Genomic DNA, 26,041 nt, shown 5'->3' with positions numbered 1-26,041 from the left:
TATAAAAAATAAATATAAAAAATTAAATAAAATTTAACTTCAAATATATTTCAAGTGGATTTGTCCAAGTCATTTACTTATAGCAGTAAAATAGGAGTTTAAAAGGTAAGTTATTTCAAGTAGTTTATATTACCGCCCTCTATTGTTTGTTATTACTATTACACAAATATATTATAGGGGGTTCGTGACTCAACTGATGTTATTATAACGAACTAAGGTGAATTAATGTACACAGATCAAATAATTTGTGGTAATATAATAACCTATACTAATAAAAGAGTAAAGTGGTTGACTGACTGACTTAACGATTCATCAACGCCCAGACGAAACGGCTGAAGCTAGAATTTTGAAATTTTGGGCGAGGGTCAGACAAGGCTCGGGAACTATATTTGGAAATTCGAACTATAAGTATCCGAATAGTACTGAAATGTACTAGATTTGTTATAATTTCATAGCATTTGAACGGATAGAGAGAAAAACTTGAAATTTGTAATGAGAATCAAGGTTGAGAAGTAGGGTCGATATAAGGATGTGGTTTTGAAATGGAGCTGGAATCTTAAATTAACATTACCGCTGCAGTGTAGGATTGGAATATGTACGTAGTTTTGGACATGTTTATACCCTACACAACTATGTTGTCAGGGTATTATAGCTTTGTGCAGCCCCAAGAGTTTGTAACGCCGCGAAATATTGGTCCTAGACCCACCTTTATGTATACCGATCGTCATATCTCGACTAGCTGAGTTGATCTAGACATGTGTGTCCGTCCGTCTGTCCATTATAATTTGTAAACACGATACAGGCCACAGTTATGAACCAATCTTCACGAAATTTTGCATGTAGGATGGGTTCTGGCCAATGAAGACCCTTTTATTATTGGTAAAGATCGATTAATATTTAGGGGATGAAATGGACCAAATACTTATTTTTTGTCGGATTTTCTGGTCGCTCCAGAGGCCGTAATTATAGCCCAAATATCGCGTGGGCAAGGGGATCGGGCCAAAAATTAAGCATGCCTGTTTTGATACAGATCGGTCAATATTTAGCGGGTCAAATGGAAAAAATTGTTATTCTACAATGAATATATACATTGTATATATTGTACATGGTTCTATGTCCTGAAGGACGTAGAACCGAGAAATTGATAGTATATCCTAGAGGAGTGGTTAACCTTTAAATTGATACCAATAATATTGTCGTATGTACTCGAATGTGGGTGTTACACGTAAATATTTACAGGTGCTTACGTAGTCAGATATTATTTAGAAGTACATTACCACACTGGAGGGCGGAAATACTGCGCTGATCGGTTTGATATTCCATGAGGTTGCAGATATGGTAAAGGACAACGCCTATAATCATATAAAACGGTCATGATCAAATAATAATTTTGGGTTGAAGTGGACCGAAAACTTATTTTTTGTGTTTTTTTTTTTCGATTCAATCTATAGGCTACAATTATAGGCCGAACATCCCAAGCCAACCCATGGGGAAAGGAATATGGACAAGTAAGTAGAAGGACTGTACTGAATATTGGTAATATTCGAAAAATATGTCAGTGTAAGGAAAAGTTGCTGTTAACATCTAATCGGGCGAGAGGATGCAACTATGACAAAATTTTACGCAGGCTCGGAATAAAAATCCGCAGAAAGATACAGTTCTGTGGTGGTTGTGTAGGGTATCGTATGGTCGGCCCCGTCCGACTATACTGCTCCACTCACTGTTTTACTTATGTGTACGAAAAGTACTAAATCGTATTTGGGTGAACCCCAAATACGGGTGAACCAATAAAGCTGGGATCCTCAAGTTTGTAGTTAGGATCATCGGAGGGATTGGAGTGTATAGGAAATTTTAAAAGTTCTTACTAATGTGTACTATATAATACCAAATTAGGGTGAAGCGATAGATAATCTTGACATTTGGAGTTAGGATCAGTGTTGGGGGTAGAATTGAGCTATTTAGGAAGTTTTGGAAATTTATACTAATGTGAACTAAATTTCGTACAATTTAAATTTTGGGTGAACCGATGTATGGTTGGATGGATATTTGTATTAAATGGTACCAAATGTGAATTTTGGTGAACCGATTGTGCCGGAATCCTGAAATTGACGTTAGGATCACTGTAGGGGTGTAGGATTGTCTTTGTTGAACTTTTTGTGATCCTGAAATTAAGATTTAGGATCATTGTTGGGGTGTTGGATTGGGCTAAGTAGAAAGTTTTGGAAATTAGTACTAATGTGTACTAAATGGTACCAAATTTGGATTTTGGTGAACCGATTGGGGTTTGATAGAAAGTTTTGGAAATTTGGGTGAACCGATAGAGCTATAACACCGAAATTTGGAAAAGACGGTGAGCCAATAGCTTAGGTGAGCCAATAGCTGGAATCTTGACATGTGGCAGTAGGATCACTGTAGGGGTGTTGGATTGGGCTAAGTAGGACCTTTTGGAAATGTCTACTAAATGGCACAAATTTTGATACAATTTGAATTAAGAATGAACAAATTTTGAAGTACGATTGGGATATGTGAAATGTTTTGGAAATTTGTACTTATAATTGTTAATGAAGGCAGTTATGGAAATTTATATTAATGTGTACTAACTGGTACTAAATTTGTCTGAAACTATATTTGAAATTTATTATATAGGTATTACAAGAGTAAATGATGCCCAATTTAAAGCTAGATTTCTGTTGCGGCCAGAATTGGTGTGCAGGGTTTAGATATGGAGGAAGTTTTGGAAATACATAATGGTCCGTACTGGGTTTTAAATACTTTCCACATTCGTTAACGAAATATCGGACATATGCTAGTAATCTATTAAATTTATATAGCATTGTATAGAATATTTTCCCAAGATCCACGCTTTCACAAAATATTGAAAAAAATCATGCTTATATTGTCTCGACTAGTTGAGTTGATCTACACTTGTGTGTCTGTCCGTGCGCTGTTCATTATAAATTGTAAGCATAATGCTTGTTTTTGGTAATGATCCGTTAATATTTAGGGGATGAAATGGACCATTATAATTTGTATGCATAATGCTTGTTTTTGGTAATGATCCGTTAATATTTAGGGGATGAAATGGACCAAAGACTGTATTTTTGTCTGTTTTCCGGTCGCTCAAGAGGCTACGATATATTACGCCAGGAAGGGAATCTGGCCAAAGTATAAGCATGATTCTTTTGATGAAGATCGGTCAATATTTACCGGGTCAAATGGACCCGGACTTCTGTGTGAAAAATGAAAAAAATATTCTGGGTCATATATATCTACCCATAAATGACATAGACCCGAGAAGTTGATAGTATATCCACGATAAATGGTTTACATTCAAATTGATAACAATTATATGTAAATGTGTATATGTGTTATGATATTGTTTAGCATTACTATTACCCCACTAGAAGGCGGATATGTCGCGCTGATCACTTAGAATTTTTTTTCCGGTTATGGTCAAGGACGACGACTCAAAATTTATATAATTTGAGATGATCTTTAGGAGGTGCAATGAACTTTACTTTTGTCAGATTTTCTAATCGATGTAAGAGACTATTTTTAATAGCAGAACATCACATATTTTACACGGTGAATGAGATCTGACCCAAAACAAGATTTGGAAAATATTCCAGGTTTGGAAAGTATTACGAAATATTGCCTAGGCTCAGATATAGAACTGCAGAAAGTTAGGTTTTCGTGGTAGTTGTGTGAGACCATAAAAAACATTTTGTTTACTTCACCTTTATAGCTCTTATATATATATTTTCGTCCGATTGTATTGTCCACCATGTGTATGGATCGATTAAAATCGGTTCATATATTTCTATAGATCACCTATTTAATTTCGTCGAAATGTAACGAAAATGTTACAAATAACCAACATTATTTGTAGTGACACTTATCTTTGTTTTAAATCGGCATTTTCCTGGAATCGATGCCTTGAGGAAAGCTTAAACAAATTTTAATTTAAATTTATTTAAAAAAAATATATTCTCTACATACATACAAGTCAAAACAACGAAATCACTTAAGTACACATTTACAGGAGTGGAAGAAAATCGTAGGTCCCGACATTTCTGTAATGATAACTTAGATGAAAATAACCTTTCTTAACAATTTTAAAAGAAATAAAAATATAATCACAAAATATTGTTGTGTGTATATGTGGAGAAGCTCAGCTTTTTTCAGCACAAACACACTTACACATAAGGTATTTTCTTAATATAAAACCTAACCAAATAAAATAAAGAACAGACAAAAATATATAAATACATGAGAAGAATAGAAGAAAAGAATAAAGATCGAAACAAATTCACCTGAAATATTGACAAATAGAAATAAAAATAATAAAGAAAGAGTAAAAACATTAATAATAATAATAATATATGGATAGAATCAAAACATTTAATATCACGAATTCCATGAAATTCAGGTCCACAAAAATGGGGAATATTATAATGATTACTACAGGATAGAAAGTTGGAGACTTGATGATCCCAATACATATATATGACTGTCAATAACACCTCTCAGTTTACAATGATCTTTGATTTGATCACAAACTTATATACCTTCTAACTGTACATCACTAAAATTTGATTAACATATGATTGAATTTTCCTTACATATATTCTGAAAACCATATTAATAGTTATTAATCCATATTATACAAAGGAATATCCGAAAATATCTACAAAATTTGAAATTGGGTTTTATAAATTAGTAAAAAATTCCCTAAATTAAAATATATGTGTTAGACGTATACTTGTCTTGGGTTTACTGCCTAAATTCTTTATTGTTAACGGAATTCCCTATATGAAGACTTAAAGAATCAGAAGAAAAAAAATGTTCATCACTAGGTATGCGTATTAGTGTTGGCATTACGTATACGCATATGGGTTGGGAATGCATTCGAAATCATATTACAAACAATTTGAAGAAAGGGTTGCGTATACGTTTTGACACAACTTATACGAATAAACATACGTTCAGAATCTTCTCGGAATCATATCATAAAAGTTTTCCTTAAAAAAGGTTTCCTTGGTCTAGATATATACAAAAAATGTCCTCTTGGTTGAAAGATCTTGATTTTAATAGATTTTCAATATATAAAATAAAGAGGTCTTCTGATATGACTGAAAAAATTTCCCTCACTAGGTCAGCGTATTAGTGATGACAAAAAGCATACGCCTATGGCTTGGGAATAACTTCAAAGATACAAGGATTTATAATGTATTTTAGCTTAAAATTCGAAAAACTAATGATCTTCCCATAACATGAAAATACAGACAAAAATATAAAAATTTTAAAACATCATTGATGAGACATGAATTTCCTGGAGTCCGTGATAGTAACATACATTATTTTACCATAAAATTGAATAATTTAAAAAATATGCAATTTAAATAATAATCATAGTTACAATATACATACACACATATATAAATAGATAAAGCAATATAGTATAGTATTTAGTTTGCCAGAGCCTTGCTCTAAGCATTGCTCATAAACTTATTTTTTCATTAAAACATAGGAAAATTGAGCGTTAAAATTTGTTTTTCTGTTTTTACTAAATATTAAAGGCACAGCCTGGTATATAATTATCGATAGATATATCTTCTTCCTTCTATACAAAACGTATTCATTTTCATGTTTCCGTTTCAACGTAACCATTGTGTATATAACCCGTTGATGGACTACCCGCCATTGCAGCCGTTGTAATATCCACACCATTATAAACAGAACCACGTCGTAAATTATTCGGTTCACTTTTATCTAAAATACGTTCGAACACTGCATCTAATTTACACTTGTTGACAGCATATCGAACACAACCGGATATTTGTTGTGATAAATTACTCAAATCATAGAATAATTGTGATAATGTATGACCACCAGCATTGGGGTTGTTGGTAGTCTTCATTGTTGAGGTATTTGTGTTGTTGTCTTCTGGTTTTTTGAGTTCATCGGGTAAGTCGATGCCATTCTGGAAATTATAAATTTATAAAATTGATAAATTTTTTTTAATAGAATAAATGTAGGAGAAAAGTTGTGCTTACCTCTTTGTCACTCACTGCAATGGGATTCTCAACTTTAATACTAAACTTTATACAATGGGCATACAGTTGCATATCCTTGCCAAGTGGGAATTTCCTACGAAGTTCCTGTAACATAATTGAAAATATTAATTATAATACTTATATATCCCCAAGCTAGAGAGTTTTTGAAGAAAAAATATTCTAAGGTCTAAGGTAGCGTATTAGTGTTGACAATATGTATACGTCTATGGTGCACAAATAGATTTGATTCATTAAAAATTGCTTTTTTGAAAGAAAAAAATTAAAATTGTTTCCAAACACTTATAAGGTCTAAGTCCAGAGCTTCAACAGTGATTTTCACATTTAATTAATATTGTTAAACATAAACCTAAAACCTTTACTTTGCACTATTAACAATGACAAATTTCTTTATCCAACATTTTTCATTTAAAAAATCTCAATATGCCAATCTTCTTGAATTTCTACATTTCAAAATTCACTCTTTTAAATGCCTTACCTTTTCCAACGCCCGTTTCTTATCCTGATCACAATACACGGTGACATTGTAGTAGCCACCATATTGTGCCTTTAAACTTTCCGGACTACTGCAAGTTAACATTTGACCATCCTTCATGACAGCAATACGATGACAGATTTGATCTATCTCTGATATAGAATGTGATGTCAAAACAATGGCTCTCTTCTCAGCCAATAAATCATCAATTGTGCGATATACAAAAGCCCTGGTAACAGGATCCATATCGCTAGTTGGTTCATCCATAAGCACAACAGAAGTGCGACCACAGCAGGATGTGGCCACAGTCAGCTTACGACGATTACCACCGCTAAGATTTTTCACCAAAACATCACGATATGCCTCCAATTGGAATGATTCGAGAATGCTATTGACGAGCTGTTCGGGAGGGGAAGAAAGAAAATAATTAGAATGAATAAAGCAATTACGTAAAATAGCAAAATAGAGGCATGCAGGGGTTTTATAGATATTTTACATTTTATTTTCTTATACTAAGGCAAATCTTCAATGTCTGTTGCATATAGAATATATATGACCTTATATTCTATATAGAATATAAAAATTTTCCACTATAGAGCGTATAAGTGTTGTCGTGAAGTATACGCACTATTCACAAAGATTTGGAAGAACTGGTGGCGTATACATTTTCCAAAAAAGTATACGCCAATGGGTAGGAAATAGCTTGGAAATCATATAGAAGACAAGATCTTTCTTCTATAAATGGGAGATCTTTTTGAGTGTTTCAGAAGGCGGAACAACATTCAGATATTTCTTAAGACGCAATAACATCGAATGACTCACAACCAGACATTTTCTGTAAATTGAGATTCTTCTAGAGGTATTCAGAGGCAGACAACCTTCCATGGCACTCTATTGGATCTATAAATCCATCTATTGATAAAAAAAAGCCATTTAGATGCTCCCGATAGATATATACCTGCTACAATCCTTCTAAAAACAGAATACCATAGTCTGCACATAGAAAAAATCCTGATGCTTATCAAATAAAGGATCCTCCTTTAGTCTACTTGTAATGACAAAAGATCTCTTCCATGCTTTAAGTGGTCTTCTCTAGAGGTAGAAGACCATACAGATCTTTTTTCTCCAGAGGACTTCAAGAAGACTTCTCTACAGGTAGAAAACCTTATGTGAATTTCCCCTTCAGAGGTTTTTCCTATATTAAAATACCTAATTCATCGCCATTACACATGGCTTCTAAAGCTGAACGATTTTCTTCGGACTTCTAGTAGAGGTTCTTAACTTAAAATAATAACCCCAATTCAAATGTCTTAATAAAAAGTCTTCGGTCTACATAGAAACTGAGAAGATTTTTTAGTGATGGGGAACCTGTTAGAAGTAGTTTAAAGAGAAATGGGGTTTTATAAGACTTTTATCGCTATTACACATGACTTTTAAACATAGGGCTTCTAGGAGTGGTTCTTATTTTAAAATATCTTCTAGAAGTGTTAACAAATGTCCAAATGGAAGGTCGTCTACCAAATCCGCAGACCTTTTATATGTCCAATATAAAGCACAAGTAGGGTAAATATGGGTTTCATTACACCTCCAAAGTCAAAAACAATAAACCTTCTGGGAGACATTTGATAGTCCCTTGCAAAGTCTACAGATTCAAAACTACAACAAAATCCACAGACCTTTTATATGTCCAATATAAAGCACAAGTAGGGTAAATATGAGAACGCATTACACAGGAGCAATAAAAAATAGTTGTAATGTTTGCCCCACCTAGGCGCTGTTCTTATTTTTCAATGTAGTCTAGACACACATCAGTGGTGGTGAAGTTCCGTAATACATTTTGATCACTAACCAATTGTTATTAGATGGCGTCATTCATATTTCAACGTTTTAAATATAAATATAGGATGTTTTCAAAGAACAAAACTTACCTTCGGCAAATCAGTGATACGCCTTAAATGTCCATAGAATTCAATGCATTCTCGAACGGTCAACAAATCATCCAACGTATTTGTTTGAGGGCAATAAGAAATTTCCGGCTAAAAGAAAAACAACAAAAAATTATTCATTCTTTCATTTCAAAACAAATCATCACTTACATTTTCATAGACAATACTACCCGAAGTGGGTCTCAATTGCCCCGAGAGCATTTTGAAAATTGTCGATTTACCAGCACCATTTTTTCCCAACAATCCAAAACATTCACCATGTTGCACCGCAAAGGTTACATTCGATACAGCATAATGACTGCGTCCGGCATATTTCTTACTTAAATTATCCACCTTAAGAGCACTTACAGTATTTTTATCATTACGTTTTAGGGAATTTTGTATTGATATAACTTTCAGTTCATCGAATTGTTTAGATTTTTCCAATCCCAGGCATTGTAAATGTTCCATTAGCATTTCTTTCCAATCACCCAGCAAGCCACTTTCTAGCAGAACATTTAAGACCAAAAAGAATACACCCACAATAAAGAGAGATGTATAATGCGCTTGCAGCAGATCACTGTTGACCGGATTCTTATAGGAGTCAATATCGAAACGTTTAAATGTCAAGGCAACCATATAATTTTTACACAATTCCAATAGACCATCGGCCAAAGCATGCTGGGGGAATATAATAAACAGTCGGTGATTGAGGAAATGTCGCCAATCATCCCATGCCGGTGAATCACCAACAACTCCGAGTAACACCACTGTGGAAAGGGTGAAGAGAGGTATAATCACATTTATAATGAATATTCCCACAATTGAGACACTGGAATCGTTGAAGCATTTTTCGAAAACATGTACTCCCGGAATGCAGGCGAATCTGTAAATTGAATAACATATAAAAATGAAAATTAATTTGGAAAGTCCTGTTGAGTGGGTATAAAAATATCTAATAAATTATGATTATCAACAAATCAGAGCCCAAAATCCTATCACAAGTATTTTATAAATCCACGCCAATATTTTTATTAGTCCAGGTCTAAAGTTCTGCCCTGTTTTTGTCTGAAATTTCCTATTGTTCCCAAACAAATACATTGGACGATTTGTTAACCCTTCGAGAGTGCATAGAATTTTATTGACATTTAGGTGTATAAGCGATTTACTCCAGGTATTTTTTTTTTATTGAATAATATAAATCATATGCGGAACGCCATCCACATATCTTTATTAAATTTTCGATCTAGTACGGCATTTCACCATAGTTGATGTGTGTCTAGACTACATAAAAATAAGAACAGCGCCAACTAGGGGCAAACGTTTGAACCATTTCTATTGATTATGTGTAATGGGTTCCTATATTTATACTACTATGGCATTATATCAGTTAGAGTCTTTTCAATCTGATGAATGTTCATTGTTGATTTTCTGGTTTTAGAAGAAGTGAGGAAGGAAACCCTTAGAAAAATATTCTTTAAAAAATTCACGTCTCTGATAACCCTTAGCAAAATATTATATAAAAAAAGCCAACCCTTAGACAAATATTCTTAAAAATCCACGCCTCTACAAAATGCTTTAAAAACTTACCCAAAGAATAATCCCAGTACAATAATACCCCATAATTGTTGACGATCCGTAAAAACGGGCATGTCAAAGGCCAAGATGACAGAACAGCAAACCAATATGCCCAATATCAGAATCTAAAAATTAAAAAACTAAATAAAAACCATATTTTGAAAATCTAAATAATTTCAAATACCATAAAATCCCATATAAAGGCCACGGACCAATAGGTAACAGCATCGACACCACATAACCTCTGTTGTAACTTCTCACCCTTAACACGTTCATTGACTAAATATACCGAGGCCACAGCCACAATCATGGAATAGGCGATTAGGAGAATAAATGCCAAACAAGAATCACCGGCTTGGCGTAAGCTAAAGAGAGAGAAAGTTATAGTAAAATGTCTTTAAAAAATATTAAAATTCGGACTTACATTGATGTTGTACTAAATTCCTGGAAACCCAATTCCCATGGTTCATTATATGCCGATATCCTGTAGTTCGTATTATTCGTTTCAACTTGCAGCATATGCGAATTCATGTCATTCAACCACGCCAGCATGGCATGATAACCCTTGTTGTTATACCACACCATAGACTTCGATTCGTTAAAGGTATAACCTCCATATCGCTTCTCCTGATAATCATTGAGCGTCTTCAAAACCCAATAGAACGATTTCTGACTATTTGGAAATTCTTTACACATTAAATCTGCCCCTGCTGGACAATTTTCTTTCAGTCGCGCATAGACATCCTGAGTAAAGTTCATTGGTATTTCCATGCTCAAAAATTGTGTTGTCTTCGGATATAAATCACGCGATAATTTTATTGTCTTATCATAATCATCCTCCAGACGTTGGGAGACAAACCACATGGCAAGAATTTCAAAAATTGCCGGCAACACAATGACACACACCAACATACGATAATTGCGACTGAAATGGACCAAACGTTTCCAGAATAGCTGACGCATTGCCGTCCACTTGGACAGTGGTTCATTGCTGACCATATTCCAACCCAATTCTCGCTTCAATTTGATATTTTTCATTAAATCTCCCGATGATGAGTTGCCATTATTGTGATGACATCCCATCACCACACCATTGCTATGTTTTTTATCTAGATTCTTAAAAACATGTTCCAAATTTTCAGATTCAACACTTAAATCGTTGATGCGACCATCACCTTGCATTTGTTCCAAATACGAAAGATATTCAGAGGAGTTGTGATTCATTTGATCATAGGAAACACGTAAACTTAAATCGGCCGCTGATGATTTTTCTAATTGTCTGAAGTTCGTCAGTAGTTTATTGGCCTTATCGACCACCGCTTCCGATGTTTGAGAATCACAGCTATTCATGCTAACCTCATAGAAGGAGGTACAATGATTTTTCAATGTCTCCGGATTATGTTTGGCAATTATTTTTCCCTGGAAATGAAAAGAGGAGATTAGAGGATTATATTAGAATATCCTATGGGGGATACTTACGTTCTTCATAATAACAATTACATCGCTAAGATATTCTGCTTCATCCAGAAAATGTGTGGCAAAGATGACTGCTCTTCCTTTGCGCAGACGTTCAATTAAATCCCAGATATCTTTGCGAGCTTTATTATCCACACCATTGCATGGTTCATCTAGAATTACCACATTTGGAGATCCTGAAAATATAAAGGGGCATTTTTAAATAGACGTGTTGGTGGATTAAATTTGCAATTATGTTAGCAACACCTCGAAATATTCACCGGAGATCATTACTCCTCACTCTGAAACAAGTCTTATAATATAACACTTTGGTGGTTTATGACTTATCGAAAGACTTCGATACTGTCAATCACGTAAAACTATTCGAAGACTTAGAGAAGTCTAGCATATGTGGATTTCAGAAGCAAATAAGGAAAATGTCCGAATAATGAAACATTTAGTTCACCAAAGACGGTCATATCTCTGGAACTGTTTAACATATACTATTCTAAAATACCACAACCATTGGACGGCGTAGAGATTGTAATATATGCGGATGGTTGTACGATCATTGCATCGGGCCCCATTATCGATGAAATATGAAGATATCAGATGGCTATATGTGGATATCCGGGAATGTGAGGGTTGTGATGTTTACAACGTTCTGATGAAGGATCGCACCAGAAGTGGTGGTGTGCATTTCTTATGCACCACTCTGTTCAAGACAGGTTGGGCTTGACTCTAGCGACCCATAGATGGAATGATTAATATCTGTGAACCGCGTTATTTGCCCAACATTAGTTTCCTATTGGAGGTCGATAACGGTCTGGTGCCAGGGAATTTCAATGCCCACCATGCTTGTGACATTCCGTCCTAGGTAATAACCAGAGGGGAATAGGTAATAACCAGAGGGGAATGAGTGAAGAGACATAACCATTGGGTCACGAAGTCTGATAAATGACGTAATCTGGAAGCCCGTAATTTCTCTTGGTTCCCAAAAGCAGACTGCCGGATTTCAACATCTCTTCCAGGACATTATTACAGCGGCAGCCGCTATTTATACCTGCTGGTCGAATACCCGAAATGATACCTAAATTATTAATACTACGTCGTATAAAATCTCTTTCCGCAGAGGAGGTACCACCACAGTTTACAGTAGGTGATGTTGCATGTGGCATCCGTAAAGCCACTAAAGCGTTGGGCCCCGAAGGAATATCCATGTATATGTTGCACGCCATCTCCACACATATAAGTCGAGGACTTAACCAGAACCTGCCGTGTCATAAAACAGTGTTGGTAGCGCTTGACCTATCAAAAGGCTTTGATACAGTAAAGCATGCCATACTATCTGAGGACATCGAGAATACTTCCCTCCGGCCTAGTTTGAAACGTTGGACAATCAACTTTATGTGTGAACGCCAATCGTACGTGGAGTTCCGGAATAAGAAGTCCAAACTCGTAGTATGAAGCTGGGCATTCCTTTCTGGGCTACCTTTAAGGTATTCCACGCCCACCAGATGGCATCGAGATCGTTACGTATGGAGTTGAGGACATATGTGTAGGGTTGCCTATCTTGCCACGAAACGTCGGCCACATTGTTCACCACATGGACTGCGGAGATGAGAATACCATTGAATGAGCAGGTCGAATAAAATGGTTTGTAATTTTATATTATCGATTATCATTGAGTACAAAATCGCTTTACCAAAAATGATCAATATTGGCACAAGGATTGAGAAAAATTATGCACAGGGTACTGAATTCTGTCCAGATTGATGTATGCGAAGTTTTGTTGAAATCGGTTCAGATTTAGATATAGCTTCCTCCAATTTTTTGTAAATGGTGCACCACACTGTCAATGTTTGTCCAATTGAGACGAAATTCTGCAGGTTTACGCCCGTGAAGTTTTGTTTACACAGCGTCCTGAAATTACTGCATGTTGACGTCCGCAAAATTTTCTTGAAATCGGTTCAAATTTAGATATATCTCCCATATATAGTTTCGACCGATGTTATGTAAATGGAATACCATACTGGCAATGTTTATCCCATTGACATACAACATATTTTTAGATATTTTTCGGTATCAGTCTATGCTTTGCATTGTCCCGTTTAATTTCGGTATCTTGAAGTTAATACCCCAGTTTCCTGACCTGAATGTCCGTAATTTTGAACACTAAACATGAGCGACATAATTTAATAACATAGTCCCCATATAATGCTCCTGACCGATTAAAGAACATTTTAATGCACACCGTGGTGAAGGGTATAAAAAGTTCGGCTGGGCTGAACCAAACAACGTTGTTTACTTGATATTTTAGATATTTTGAAGGTCGTCAACTATTTTTTTTAAATCTATATAAATATATGTTTACATTTCCTTACCAATAAACGAAATGGCCACACACAATCGGCGCTTATAACCACCAGACAATTGACAGGCTTGATAGTTTTCATGTTTGCCAAAATTCAAATCTTTCAGGGTTTTCTCAACTTCCGATTGGTAATTTCGCTTCAATTTAATTTTCGCATACAGCTCTAAATGTTCACGGGCCGTTAAATTGGGTATTAAAATATTGTCCTGGGCACAAACACCGACTTTATCATAATCGTTGCCACGAGACATGGCCTGGGCGAGAATAACTCTTCCTGTGGTTTGGACAACTTGACCGGTTAACATTTTGCTAAACAAAAGAGAAAATAGTTAATTTTCAGAATCAAAATGAAATTTTATAGCAATACATACATTATGGTACTTTTTCCGGCACCATTGCGACCCAAAAGGCATGTAACCTTATCTCTGAAGAATGAAAGGGAAATGTCGCTAACGGCATGTTTATTTTCACCATAGATTTTCGTAACATTGGTAAGAGTAGCGCCCACAGTGGAGTCCAATTCTTCACGTTGGACCTCAACAAAACGATTGTCATCTGAAAGGAGTAAAGGAAATCGAAGGGAATTAGAAGTTTTCTAAAAACCCTTAGCTTCGTTACATAATTTCAGATTCCGAATATTATCTGAAAAATAGATTTCTTCACTTACCATCCTTAAATCTCTGATGTATGTAACCAATAATGGCATATAGACACAAATCCAATACTAACATGAAAAATGAGAAACCATACTCTCCGCGCAGGCCCTCACGGAATGCTGCCTCAAAACTCAGACCAACCTCTTGCAACTCCATACGCATGATGTGACTCCAGCCATGCGAAAAGGCAGTGGTAAAAGAAAGATTGATGAGGAAATTTTGCAACGAATTCAATTGGGCATCAAAGATCAAGACGATGATATACGGGCAGAAGCTGATGAAGAAGAGCACAGTGGTGGCCACAGCACCAATTGTGGCACTATTGAAAAATGTCGAACACATGTAACTGGAAAGGGAGAGATAAATATTTAACAATTTTTACTTTGTGGAAACAAAAAAACTCATTGCCTTACCAGAAAGATATCAGACAGGCTCCGAACAGACAAATATAAATCATGACGAATAGCCATCTAGTATAGACTACCATGCCACCAGAATAGAGAATTATGGAAATCAATATGAATATAAACAGCATTTCTAGGAAAGTCACCATACACCAGGAGGCCAATTCGGAACAGGATTTCAAGCCCATGGCACGCATGATCTGGAAAAAAAGAAGACATTTTTTTAGAAAATGTTGTCTTCAAAGATGCGATATTTTTTCGCATAGAAAGCAATTTCTCCCATAGAGACACAAATTTGATTCTATAAAGAAAATTTTGTCTAGGAGAAAAAAATGTCTCCCAGAAAAATGACACAAATTTGATTCTATAGAAAAATACCTTTCTTTAGGAAAAAGACTCTCCCATTGGAGACAATTTTTTCTAATAAAAAACAGACAATTTTTTCTATAGAAAAAAGTCTCTCCCAGGGGAGAAAAATGTTTTTCTATAAAAAAGTCTCTCCCAGGGGAGAAAAATGTTTTTCTATAAAAAAGACTCTCCCATTGGAGACAATTTTTTTTCTATAGAAAAAAGTCTCTCCCAGGGGAGACAATTTGTTTTCTATAGAAAAAAGTCTCTACCAGGGGAGAAATTTTTTTTCTATAAAAAAATTCTCTCCCAGGGTAGACAATTTTTTTCTATAGAAAAATTCTCTCCCAGGGGAGACAATTTTTTTCTATAGAAAAATTCTCTCCCAGGGGATACAAAATTTTTTCTATAGAAAAACGTCTCTCCCAGGGGAGACAATTTTTTTCTATAGAAAAATTCTCTCCAAGGGAAGACATTTTTTTTCTATAGAAAAAATCTCTCCCAATGGAGACAATTTTTTTCTATAGAAAAAAGTCTATCCTAAGGGGAACACATTTTTTCTATAGAAAAAGTCTCTCCCAGGGGAGACAAATTGTTTTCCTCTCTTAGTCCTTAATTTTTTCTATATAAAAAGATATATCATTCATGGGAGAAAAAACTTTTTCTATTGGAAAATTATATCATGATAGAAAAAAGTTTTTCCAAGAAAATTCTCTCATGAGAGAAAAAATTTTAAACTTTCTCATTTTAGTAGTTTATTTGAATATTTACCATTGAATTTTTCGATTCCCGCATCCAAATTAAATGCCTCACACTGGCGGCAATTTGTGCCACCAAGCCAATGAAGAAGGCCAGTTGAATGGCCTGGGCCAAATAGAGACCAGTTTTGAAACTAAAATAAATACATAAAAATTAGATTTAAAATATATTTCAATGTATTAAAATTTTTGAAGAACTAACTCATCTCTGGTGTAGGCAGGATAGGGAAATTGTTTTGTAAAATATTTCAAATGATCAATTTGGAAATTATTTTGTTCTTGATTTGCCGAGCCGAAACTGGAGAACAAGTCGGCCAAACCTTGCCGTTTTTGTCTCCGCAACACATTTTCATTTTGTGATAGATCATTTGAAAAATTGGGTAGGATGGTAGTGGCGGGTTCTGCCTCCATAGCTTCAGTGGTTATCTCAGCCAATAAATCTTCATTATTGGGTGAAATTGTGGTTTCTTGTTGCACTGTGTTCATGGGGATTCCCGATACAATCGATGATATCATACTCTTATTGGCAGCCTGTGTTGAATTTGGATTTGTGGTGGAATTGGAATTTGTAAACCATTCATCATCATCTTCCTCTTCGTCATCATCCTCATCGTCTTCTTCATCACCGGTTTCAATTTCAACATTGAATAGAGGACCACTTGGTGGTGGCGGGGTGGGTGCAGCCAATATCCCCAACTTCTGTAGCTTCTCCTTTTTATGCTTGATGATGGCCATATCAATGGAATGTTTAATCTGCACAAAACCCCGATGATATTTCAAATCCAACAGCATTGAACCAGCGGGTCCGGGGAACCAAAAACGATTTCTATTCTCAATGGTGGGTTGGGTATTTTGCGTATCCATATGCAGTTTATAGGAAACATTTTCCGTTTCAGTTTGATTGAAATAAATGGCAGCATAAAATAATCGCTGTTGATTCAAATCGAAAGCATGGCGGCGTAATTCATCTTCCGTGTCGAAAGCGAGGAAACGATCCACCGAGAAGCATTCCAAGAGATTTTTTACAGTATTAATGACATCATAGACCACCGGATCGGTACGTATGCGATTAACCACTTTTTCCACTTCATCCAAATCGAATTCATCGCCGATTAGTTTGCGCACAAAGGGTGATTTTGCCAAGGCCAACAGGGATTCGAATGCCTCCTGGAAGCTACCAGGTTCCTTGAGCTTTGTCAATATTTGTTGAAATGCGACGGATAGCATTTTCAAACGATTAAATTCTTCGAATGTGGAATTGGACTGAAAAAGAATAAATACAATTTTAATATATCATAAAGGAATTTCAAAAAAATTATAAAAATTTTGGGAAATGTAAATTCTCTCTTCTTCAAATAATGAAGGTGAATTCCCATGTTATTCTTTTTTAAGAGGAAATCATATTTCCCAATTTCCAAGTTTTTTAAATAATTTTATATGTATATATTACCATGGCCATAATTGAATTGGTATCCTCCGTATTGGGAGCAAACAGAATTTTGCCCTGTATTATTGGCTTCACAACATCCCAGGTAATTTTGCCATAATTCGAACTGGTCACATCCAAATATAATTTTTTACAATAGGGTGCTGTTTCGAGAAAATTATGAATGTAATATAATTTCAATTTCTTATCGGATTTTGCTTACTTGGCATTGCATTTAACTCGTCATCATTGGATTTACTGAAATCTTCCGATTCTAAAATCTCCGAAACCAATGGTATTGTATCAATACTGGGAAAAGGATGACCGCACACCAAATTGCCAGCTTTAACGAAGGTTTCACGATCTGAATTATATAAAAAATATATAATTAATTTTATAACCTAAAGGAAGAAGAAGACCAAAGTCGAATGGGTTCGAATATATAATACCCTACTCTAACATATCTGAATCGATTTCAAACAGGCCATTCTGAGCTCAATTTTGTTCGCTGTGCAAAATTTAGTCAAGATTGGACAAACATTCGATGTTTAGCGTACTCTTTCGATGAAATCAGTGAAAATATATATGGGAGCTATATCGAAATCTGAACTGATTTCAATAAAACTTAACACAAGTCTTTCTAGTCTCCATTCGATAAGCTGTGCGAACTTTCATCGCAATCGGACTAACTTTGTGAGTTTGGGTCACCATTTATAAGAAATCGGACGAAACTATATCTAAATCTGAACCGATGTCACCCAAACTGAATACATCAATTTGTCGACTTAATTCGTTACGCAGTGCAAAATTTCGTAACATTCGTACAAACATAGGATAGTTAGTGTACCATTAAGATGGAATCGGGCGAAAATATACATGGGAGCTATATCGTAATCTGAGCCGATTTCAACAAAACTTAACACAAGTCTTTTTATGTACAATTTGGTCAGCTGTGCAAAATTTCGTCGCAATCGGTAACACTCAGAATATTTGGTGCAACATTTAAGTGAAATCGGTAGAAAATATATATGAGAGGTTTATCCAAATCTGAACCGATTTCGACAAAATTTAATATACATCAGTCTAGGTTCAATTTGATAAGCTATGCAAAATTTCGTAAGAATCGGATAAATTACTATACTTAGGTGCACATTTTCTATGAAATCGTGCGAAAATATGAAAATGAAATCGTGAGTATGGTGAACCATTTACAAGAAATCGGATAAAAATATATATGGGAGCTATATCCAAATCTGAACTGATTTCAATCAAATTTGACATAATTAATTTTAGACTAAGCTCGGTACACCGTGAAATATTTCGTATAAATCGAACAATTGGTATGCTGTGCAAAATTTCGTAGTAATCGAAGAAACTTTGTGAGTTTGGTGCAGCATTTATAAGAAATCGGACGAAACTATATATGCGAGCTATATAGAAATCTGAACCGATTTCAACCAAACTTAATACAGCCAATTATCGACTTAATTCGGTACGCTGTGCCAAATTTCGTAACATTCGGACAAACTTAGGACAGTTGGTGTACCATTAAGATGAAATCGGACCAAGCTATATCCAAATTTCACCGATTTCAATAAAACTCAACACAAGTCTTTCTAAGCTTAATTCGGTAGGTTATGCAAAATTTCATCACAATCGTACAAACATAGGGTATTTGGTGCAAAATGTGCATTAAATCGGATGAAAATATATATGGCAGCTATATATAAATCGGGATCGATTTCAATAAAACTTAATAAACTTTATTCTAGTCTCATTTGCAAAATTTCGTCGCAATCGACCAAAAATTAGGTATTTGCTGCAGCATTTAAGTAAAATCGCTCAACAAATATATATATATATATATATCTGAATCTGAACTGATTTGCCCCAATTTCAATAGGGCATGTCCTTAGGCCAAATAATACAATAAAAATTGTAACGGACGGACAGACCTGTATAAATCGCCTCAGAAAGTGATTCGATGTATAATCTCAAAAAAACTATTATAAACGTTTCCTTTTGCATGTGGACAATGACATAATACCCAGTATTACAGTGTGGTGTAGGGCATAAAAAATCTTTCTTCAAAATTACTTACTTGAAAATAATTTCTTTATATCAAAACTGCCATTCAGAGCTCGCTCCACTTCTGGCACCATATTTATTACCTTTTCAATATTTGCTAAAAATAAATTAAATTTAGTTTTTTACAAATATTTATTTTTGTTAATAAAATTTCAAAAACACTCACTTCGTATTTCATTAAAATGCGAATTTGTAACAATAGCTGTGACGGCATTTATAAAAGTCGCCTTTTCCGGTAATTCAATAAGGGCATTGAACATTCCATCATCATTGATGACAATTTGGACCACATCGACAATGGGTTTTAAACTGAAAACGAAAACAAATAAAAAAGTCATTAAATTCGATCGCTTTGTAAACGTAAAACAATTAACTATGGAATCAAAAATGGTATCAGAACCTTCAAAATATTAAATTGTGAAAATTGACCGATATGTCAAACCATGAATCTACATATATAAGTGTAGCTAGGGCATTAAAAATATCGACAATTAAGTATATAGTTCTTCTTATACGCTTAAGTATATAGTTCTTCTTATTTTGAATGCACCCCTCATGCATTCAAAATTTTTTAAAAAGGTCCGGAACTTTATACGGTCTCTATGTCATATCAGCAAACTATAAAATTTTTCTAAAGAGGGCCACATTATCCAAGCCACTGCTGATCCCTGCAAAAACATCCTTTAAAACATCTACGCCTTTGGTGATCCTTAAAAAAAATATTCCTTAAAAAATCTACCCCTTTGGTGATCCTTGAAAAAAATATTCCTTAAAAAATCTACGCCTTTGGTGATCCTTGAAAAAATATTCTTTAAAAAATCTACGCCTTTGGTGATCCTTGAAAAAAAATATTCTTTAAAAAATCTACGCCTTTGGTGATCCTTGAAAAAAATATTCTTTAAAAAATCTACGCCTTTGGTGATCCTTGAAAAAAATATTCTTTAAAAAATCTACGCCTTTGGTGATCCTTGAAAAAATATTCTTTAAAAAATCTACGCCTTTGGTGATCCTTGAGAAAATATTCTTTAAAAATCTACGTCTTTGGTGATCCTTGAAAAAATTATTCTTTAAAAAATCTACGTCTTTGGTGATCCTTGAAACAAATATTCTTTAAAAAATCTACACCTTTGGTGATCCTTGAAAAAACAAAATATTCTTTAAAAAATCAACGCCTTTGGTGATCCTTGAAAAAACAAAATATTCTTTAAAAATCAACGCCTTTGGTGATCCTTGAAAAAAATATTCTTTAAAAAATCTACGCCTTTGGTGATCCTTGAAAAAAATATTCTTTAAAAAATCTACGCCTTTGGTGATCCTTGAAAAAAATATTCTTTAAAAAATCTACGCCTTTGGTGATCCTTGAAAAAAATATTCTTTAAAAAATCTACGCCTTTGGTGATCCTTGAAAAAATATTCTTTAAAAAATCTACGTCTTTGGTGATCCCTGAAAAAAGTCTTCTTTAAAAAATCTACGTCTTTGGTGATCCTTGAAACAAATATTCTTTAAAAATCCACGCCTCAGATAATGCTCGAAACAAATATTCTTTAAAAATCCACGCCTTGTGTTGGTCTTTAAAAAATATTCTTTAAAAAATCAACGCCTCTTCACGCCTCGTGAAACCTTGAAAAAAAATATTCTTTAAAAAATCAACGCCTTTGGTGATCCTTGAAAAAATATTCTTTAAAAAATCTACGCCTTTGGTGATCCTTGAAAAAATATTCTTTAAAAAATCTACGCCTTTGGTGATCCTTGAAAAAAATATTCTTTAAAAAATCTACGCCTTTGGTGATCCTTGAAAAAAATATTCTTTAAAAAATCTACGCCTTTGGTGATCCTTGAAAAAATATTCTTTAAAAAATCTACGCCTTTGGTGATCCTTGAAAAAATATGCTTTAAAAAATCTACGCCTTTGGTGATCCATGACAAAAGTCTTCTTTAAAAAATACTTCGCCTTTGGTGATCCTTGAATATTCTTTATTTCAAAAATGATCGCTACTTGAAGAATTTCCTAAAGATGTCCCACTATCATATAATTCCCTCCCTCCAATACTTACGGTGCCTTATCCATATATTCATATTCATCATAGACATCCGTGCTCTTGCAATTATTCTCAATGGTGCAAATGTACGACAGCATACCGGGCAGGGTATTGCGGGCGGTGGGCAATTGTCTCGTTGGAAATTGGCAGGCATCATTGTGAACGGGAGTAAATTTCAAACGTATCAAATAGGGCAGCAGAAATATGATCATTGGCCATATTACTTGTAAAGCAATTAGCCACTAAAATAAATAACAAAAAAATAAATCCATTAACTACAATTACCTTCAATTTACAGCATCACTTACCTTTAAACGCCATCGCACCAGGAAATCCTTGCGCAATATGGCCTGAATTTGACTTAAACTGATGGTGGCTTTAAGGAATTTCATGGTTATACCGTGTTTTCTTGGTTATCCAAAACAGTTATAACCACACTTTGGTTATAGGTGCTGAGAAGAGGTGGACTATTGTCTTTGGTTGTTGTTATTGCTTTATTGCCGTTGATGTTTACATATTTTTTGATAAGTTCAGTTTTTTGCGGTGATTACTGGAAAAATAAAAGATATAATGAACATTATTTTTACAATGTTTTGATTGTAAAATCAAATAAAATATAGAAAATTAAAAAAAATCTATTTTGTATTTCGTTAACATTAGTGTTTTTTTACATAAATACCCCAGCTAACAATTTTTGCCGAGGGTTTTGATATCAAATTTCTTTCTGAGATTTCTCATGTTTTTTGTCGATTACTTGCCGAGTAATCTGCACATACTCTGAAGGGCAATTTCAAAAAAAAAAAACATATCAATAGAAAATTAACTCGATAAATATCAGAATTTCCTTAAAATCAAAAGAATTTTTTACGATTTTCGAGTAAAACATTCCGAAGTATTCAGAGTATTTTCCGAACTTCGGATCAAACACCCGAATTTTATTTAAACTTAAAAAAATGGCTTCCTATTTTCTGTCCATTTTTGAATGTTACTTTAGAGTTTTTTTTTTTCAAAAATTATGCATAAAATCGAAAATTCCCTCAAAAGTCCTGCAGTGGATATTCCAAATCCCAAAAATCGAGAATAATTTTTTAGGAAATATTTTTTCTAAGATCGCCATTGGCGTGGATTTTTAAAGAATATTTTTACAAAAATCACCATAGGTGTGGATTATCGGAGAATTTTTTTTTCAAGGATCGCCATAAGAGTGGATTATGGGAGAGCATTTTTTTCAAGGATCGCCATAAGCGTGGATTATCGGAGAGCATTTTTTGCAAGGATCGCCATAAGCGTGGATTTTCAGAGCATACTTTTTCAAAGATCGCCATAGGCGTGGATTTTCAGAGAATAGTTTCCAGCCTAGTTTTCCAATATGTACCAATCAGACCAAAAATCATGCCTCTCCATATAAAATTCAACACGACCGAACATAACCACACATTTTCTATATGAAAATAGTTAACTGATTTGTTCCGTATGTTGGGGTTGTCCCCATATTGATGTATTCTAACATAGTTACTCAAAATAGTCAGTTTTTACAATACAAAATTATGAAATTCTAAGGAGTTCAAATATTGGGTTCGAAATTGACATATATCGGTCATCAATTAGGCATTGCCCACATATAATGATAACCTCAAATATTCGCAAATTCCTACACTTTGTAATCAATTTTGGTCCCACTTTAGACATAGTCTCATATAACTTTGCAATCTAAATTGCAGTAGTTTGAGGATTTTATACTCTACCATGCGTTATCAGTATCAGTCCACGATTTGGAGTTTTCAAATTTTAGGAGAATACCCATTAAAAATTGCTGAAATTTGTATTTTGAATACATAATAGTTTACATAAATATGTTATAGGTCCACTTTTTCCCTATATTTTCGTTGCAAGTATCTATTTGCATACCTATGGTGAAGGGTATCCAAAGTTCATCCCGGCCGTACTTAAAGCTTTTTCCACCTATTACTTCTTGAATTTATTTTTAATAATCTTTAAACAAACATATATTGTAATTATTATTATTCCAGACTAAAGACTTTTTTAGTATTTTGTTTTCATCCAATATATTATGAGAATATCTGATTATAGTACAAATTTACAGCATTTAATTAATTTAAGACATGAAACATGCAATTCTTACATCAATAAGCGGATTTCAACAATTAATTTAAAATTCACAAAGAGTTAAGTTTATTAAATAATTACATCACTAACGGGAATACCTTGATAAGCTATTAGAGCTAACAATTGCCTTTTAATATTCAATTTTACTATTTTCTTATTTTTAAAAATAGGCAATTGGATTGAAAAAACATGATTTTTGAAAAAATATTATTTTTTTAATCTGAGTAGATTCTTTGAAAGATTATTTTGGAAATTCTACCCTCACATTGTACATATGTTTTTTAAAAAAAAATCCTTAAATAAAAATGTTGCTATTTAAGCGATGAAGGTCATTGAAATTTATTTGGAGTTTTAATACCATCCGCTGATCCAATTGTTAACAGCCAAAAAATATGGCTTTATTTGTGCGCGCCTATATTTGCATGTCTGTTTTACTTTGTTTTGTATCTCTATCAACGCGTTTTCATAGCTTTTTTATATAGATTTGTTTTCAAAACGTTTTAATATGATCGTTTATAAACACACAATCTCATTGTTCACTTTAGTCGTCAATCAAATTCGAGTAGAACAAATTATACAAAATTGCTAACAGCCACAATAGAACACACAAACCGATTAAAACAGATCAAATACCTGTTGCGATCTCTTTTAGCTGTGGGGTTCAGGTTTTATTTTCCAGTGGAGAAAATTATTGAAATGTTGCGCATGAATAATTTTAATACACATTTTCAAACAAAAAAAAAATAAACAAAATTATTAAAATGGATTTAGTGGTCTAAATACAGTTTTTTTAGAAATATTTAATTTCACATCATTTTTTCAACGACCAACGGGGACAAAACCGTGAATTTTTAAATAATTTTTTAAGGATCATTATATATGTATATGAAAAAATATATATTTCTTTCAAGGGCCACCAAAGGCGATGGTTTTTTAAAGAATATTTTTTCAAGGATCACCACAGGCGTGGATTTTTTAAAGAATATTTTTAAGGACCATCAAAAGGCGTGGATTTTTTTAAAGAATATTGTTTCAAGGACCATCAAAAGGCGTGGATTTTTTAAAGAATATTTTTCAAGGACCATCAAAAGGCGTGGATTTTTTAAAGAATATTTTGGCAAGGATCATCAAAAGACGTGGATTTTTTTAAAGAATATTTTTTCAAGGACCATCAAAAGGCGTGGATTTTTTAAAGAATATTTTTTCAAGGACCATCAAAAGGCGTGGATTTTTTAAAGAATATTTTTTCAAGGACCATCAAAAGGCGTGGATTTTTTAACGAATATTTTTCAAGGACCATCAGAGCCACAACGTGGGGTTTTTAAATAATATTTTTCAAGGACCATCAAAAGGCGTGGATTTTTTAAAGAATATTTTTCAAGGACCATCAAAAGGCGTGGATTTTTTAAAGAATATTTTTCAAGGACCATCAAAAGGCGTGGATTTTTTAAAGAATATTTTTCAAGGACCATCAAAAGGCGTGGATTTTTTAAAGAATATTTTTTCAAGGACCATCAAAAGGCGTGGATTTTTTAAAGAATATTTTTTCAAGGACAATCAAAAGTCGTGGATTTTTTAAAGAATATTTTTTCAAGGACTATCAAAAGGCGTGGATTTTTTAAAGAATATTTTTTCAAGGACAATCAAAAGTCGTGGATTTTTTAAAGAATATTTTTTCAAGGACCATCAAAAGGCGTGGATTTTTTAAAGAATATTTTTTCAAGGACCACCAAAAGGCGTAGAATATTTTTTCAAGGACCACCAACAGGCGTGGATTTTTTAAAGAATATTTTTCAAGGACCACCAAAAGGCGTAGAATATTTTTTCAAGGACCACCAACAGGCGTGGATTTTTTTAAGAATATTTTTCAAAGACCCCCAAAGGCGTAGAATATTTTTTCAAGGACCACCAAACGGCGTAGAATATTATTTCAAGGACCACCAAAAGGCGTAGAATATTTTTTCAAGGATCACCAAAAGGCGTGGATTTTTTAAAGAATATTTTTTCAAGGACCACCAAGAGGTGTGGATGTTTTAAAGAATATTTGTTCAAGGACCACTAAAAGGCCAAAGGACCAAAAGGATTTTTTAAAAAATATTTTTTCAAGGACAACCAAAAGGTCAAAGGACCAAATGGATTTTTTAAAAACTAATTTTTTCAAGAACTACTAAAAGGCCAAAGGACCAAAAGGATTTTTAAAAAATAAATTTTGTAAGGACCACCAAGAGGTGTGGATTTGTTAAAAAAAATATTTTTCAAGGACCACTAAAAGGCCAAAGGACAAAAAGGATTTTTTTAAAAAATATTTTTTCA

The 26,041-nt window shown here is 33.9% G+C and overlaps 1 protein-coding gene across 1 annotated transcript; it reads right to left on the bottom strand.

Moving 5' to 3' along the window:
* Positions 1-5,642: 5,642 nt before the first annotated feature.
* On the bottom strand, positions 5,643-22,010 carry LOC133332290 (glucosylceramide transporter ABCA12). Its single transcript, XM_061540691.1, has 22 exons — positions 21,910-22,010; positions 21,617-21,843; positions 19,728-19,870; positions 19,575-19,658; positions 17,697-17,837; positions 17,498-17,637; positions 16,523-17,310; positions 16,250-16,381; positions 16,061-16,181; positions 14,951-15,141; positions 14,549-14,883; positions 14,253-14,436; positions 13,892-14,190; positions 11,532-11,704; positions 10,477-11,471; positions 10,237-10,417; positions 10,065-10,177; positions 8,646-9,360; positions 8,478-8,585; positions 6,553-6,948; positions 6,083-6,161; positions 5,643-5,958 (listed from the first exon to the last, which is right to left on the bottom strand). Exons 1-22 carry the CDS (start codon positions 21,991-21,993, stop codon positions 5,645-5,647), a joined length of 5,943 nt encoding a protein of 1,980 aa, XP_061396675.1. The 5' UTR covers positions 21,994-22,010; the 3' UTR covers positions 5,643-5,644.
* Between the last annotated feature and the right edge of the window lie 4,031 nt (positions 22,011-26,041).

The sequence above is a fragment of the Musca vetustissima genome, unplaced genomic scaffold (genome assembly GCF_032173495.1).
Source record: "Musca vetustissima isolate MV318-11 ecotype Yass unplaced genomic scaffold, APGP_CSIRO_Mvet_v1 utg5888, whole genome shotgun sequence".
NCBI classification, from domain to species: domain Eukaryota; kingdom Metazoa; phylum Arthropoda; class Insecta; order Diptera; family Muscidae; genus Musca; species Musca vetustissima.
This window is presented reverse-complemented; position numbering and strand designations above follow the sequence as displayed.

What these genes read in the sequence shown, in the direction of transcription:
- LOC133332290 (XM_061540691.1), bottom strand. Translation starts at nt 21,993, where the DNA reads ATGAAATTCCTTAAAGCCACCATCAGTTTAAGTCAAATTCAGGCCATA. An exon ending in CCAATTCAATTATGGCCATG is followed by an intron (nt 17,311 to 17,497) that starts GTAATATATACA and finishes ATTCTTTTTCAG; the next exon opens with TCCAATTCCACATTCGAAGA. An exon ending in GGGAATCGAAAAATTCAATG is followed by an intron (nt 15,142 to 16,060) that starts GTAAATATTCAA and finishes CTTTTTTTCCAG; the next exon opens with ATCATGCGTGCCATGGGCTT.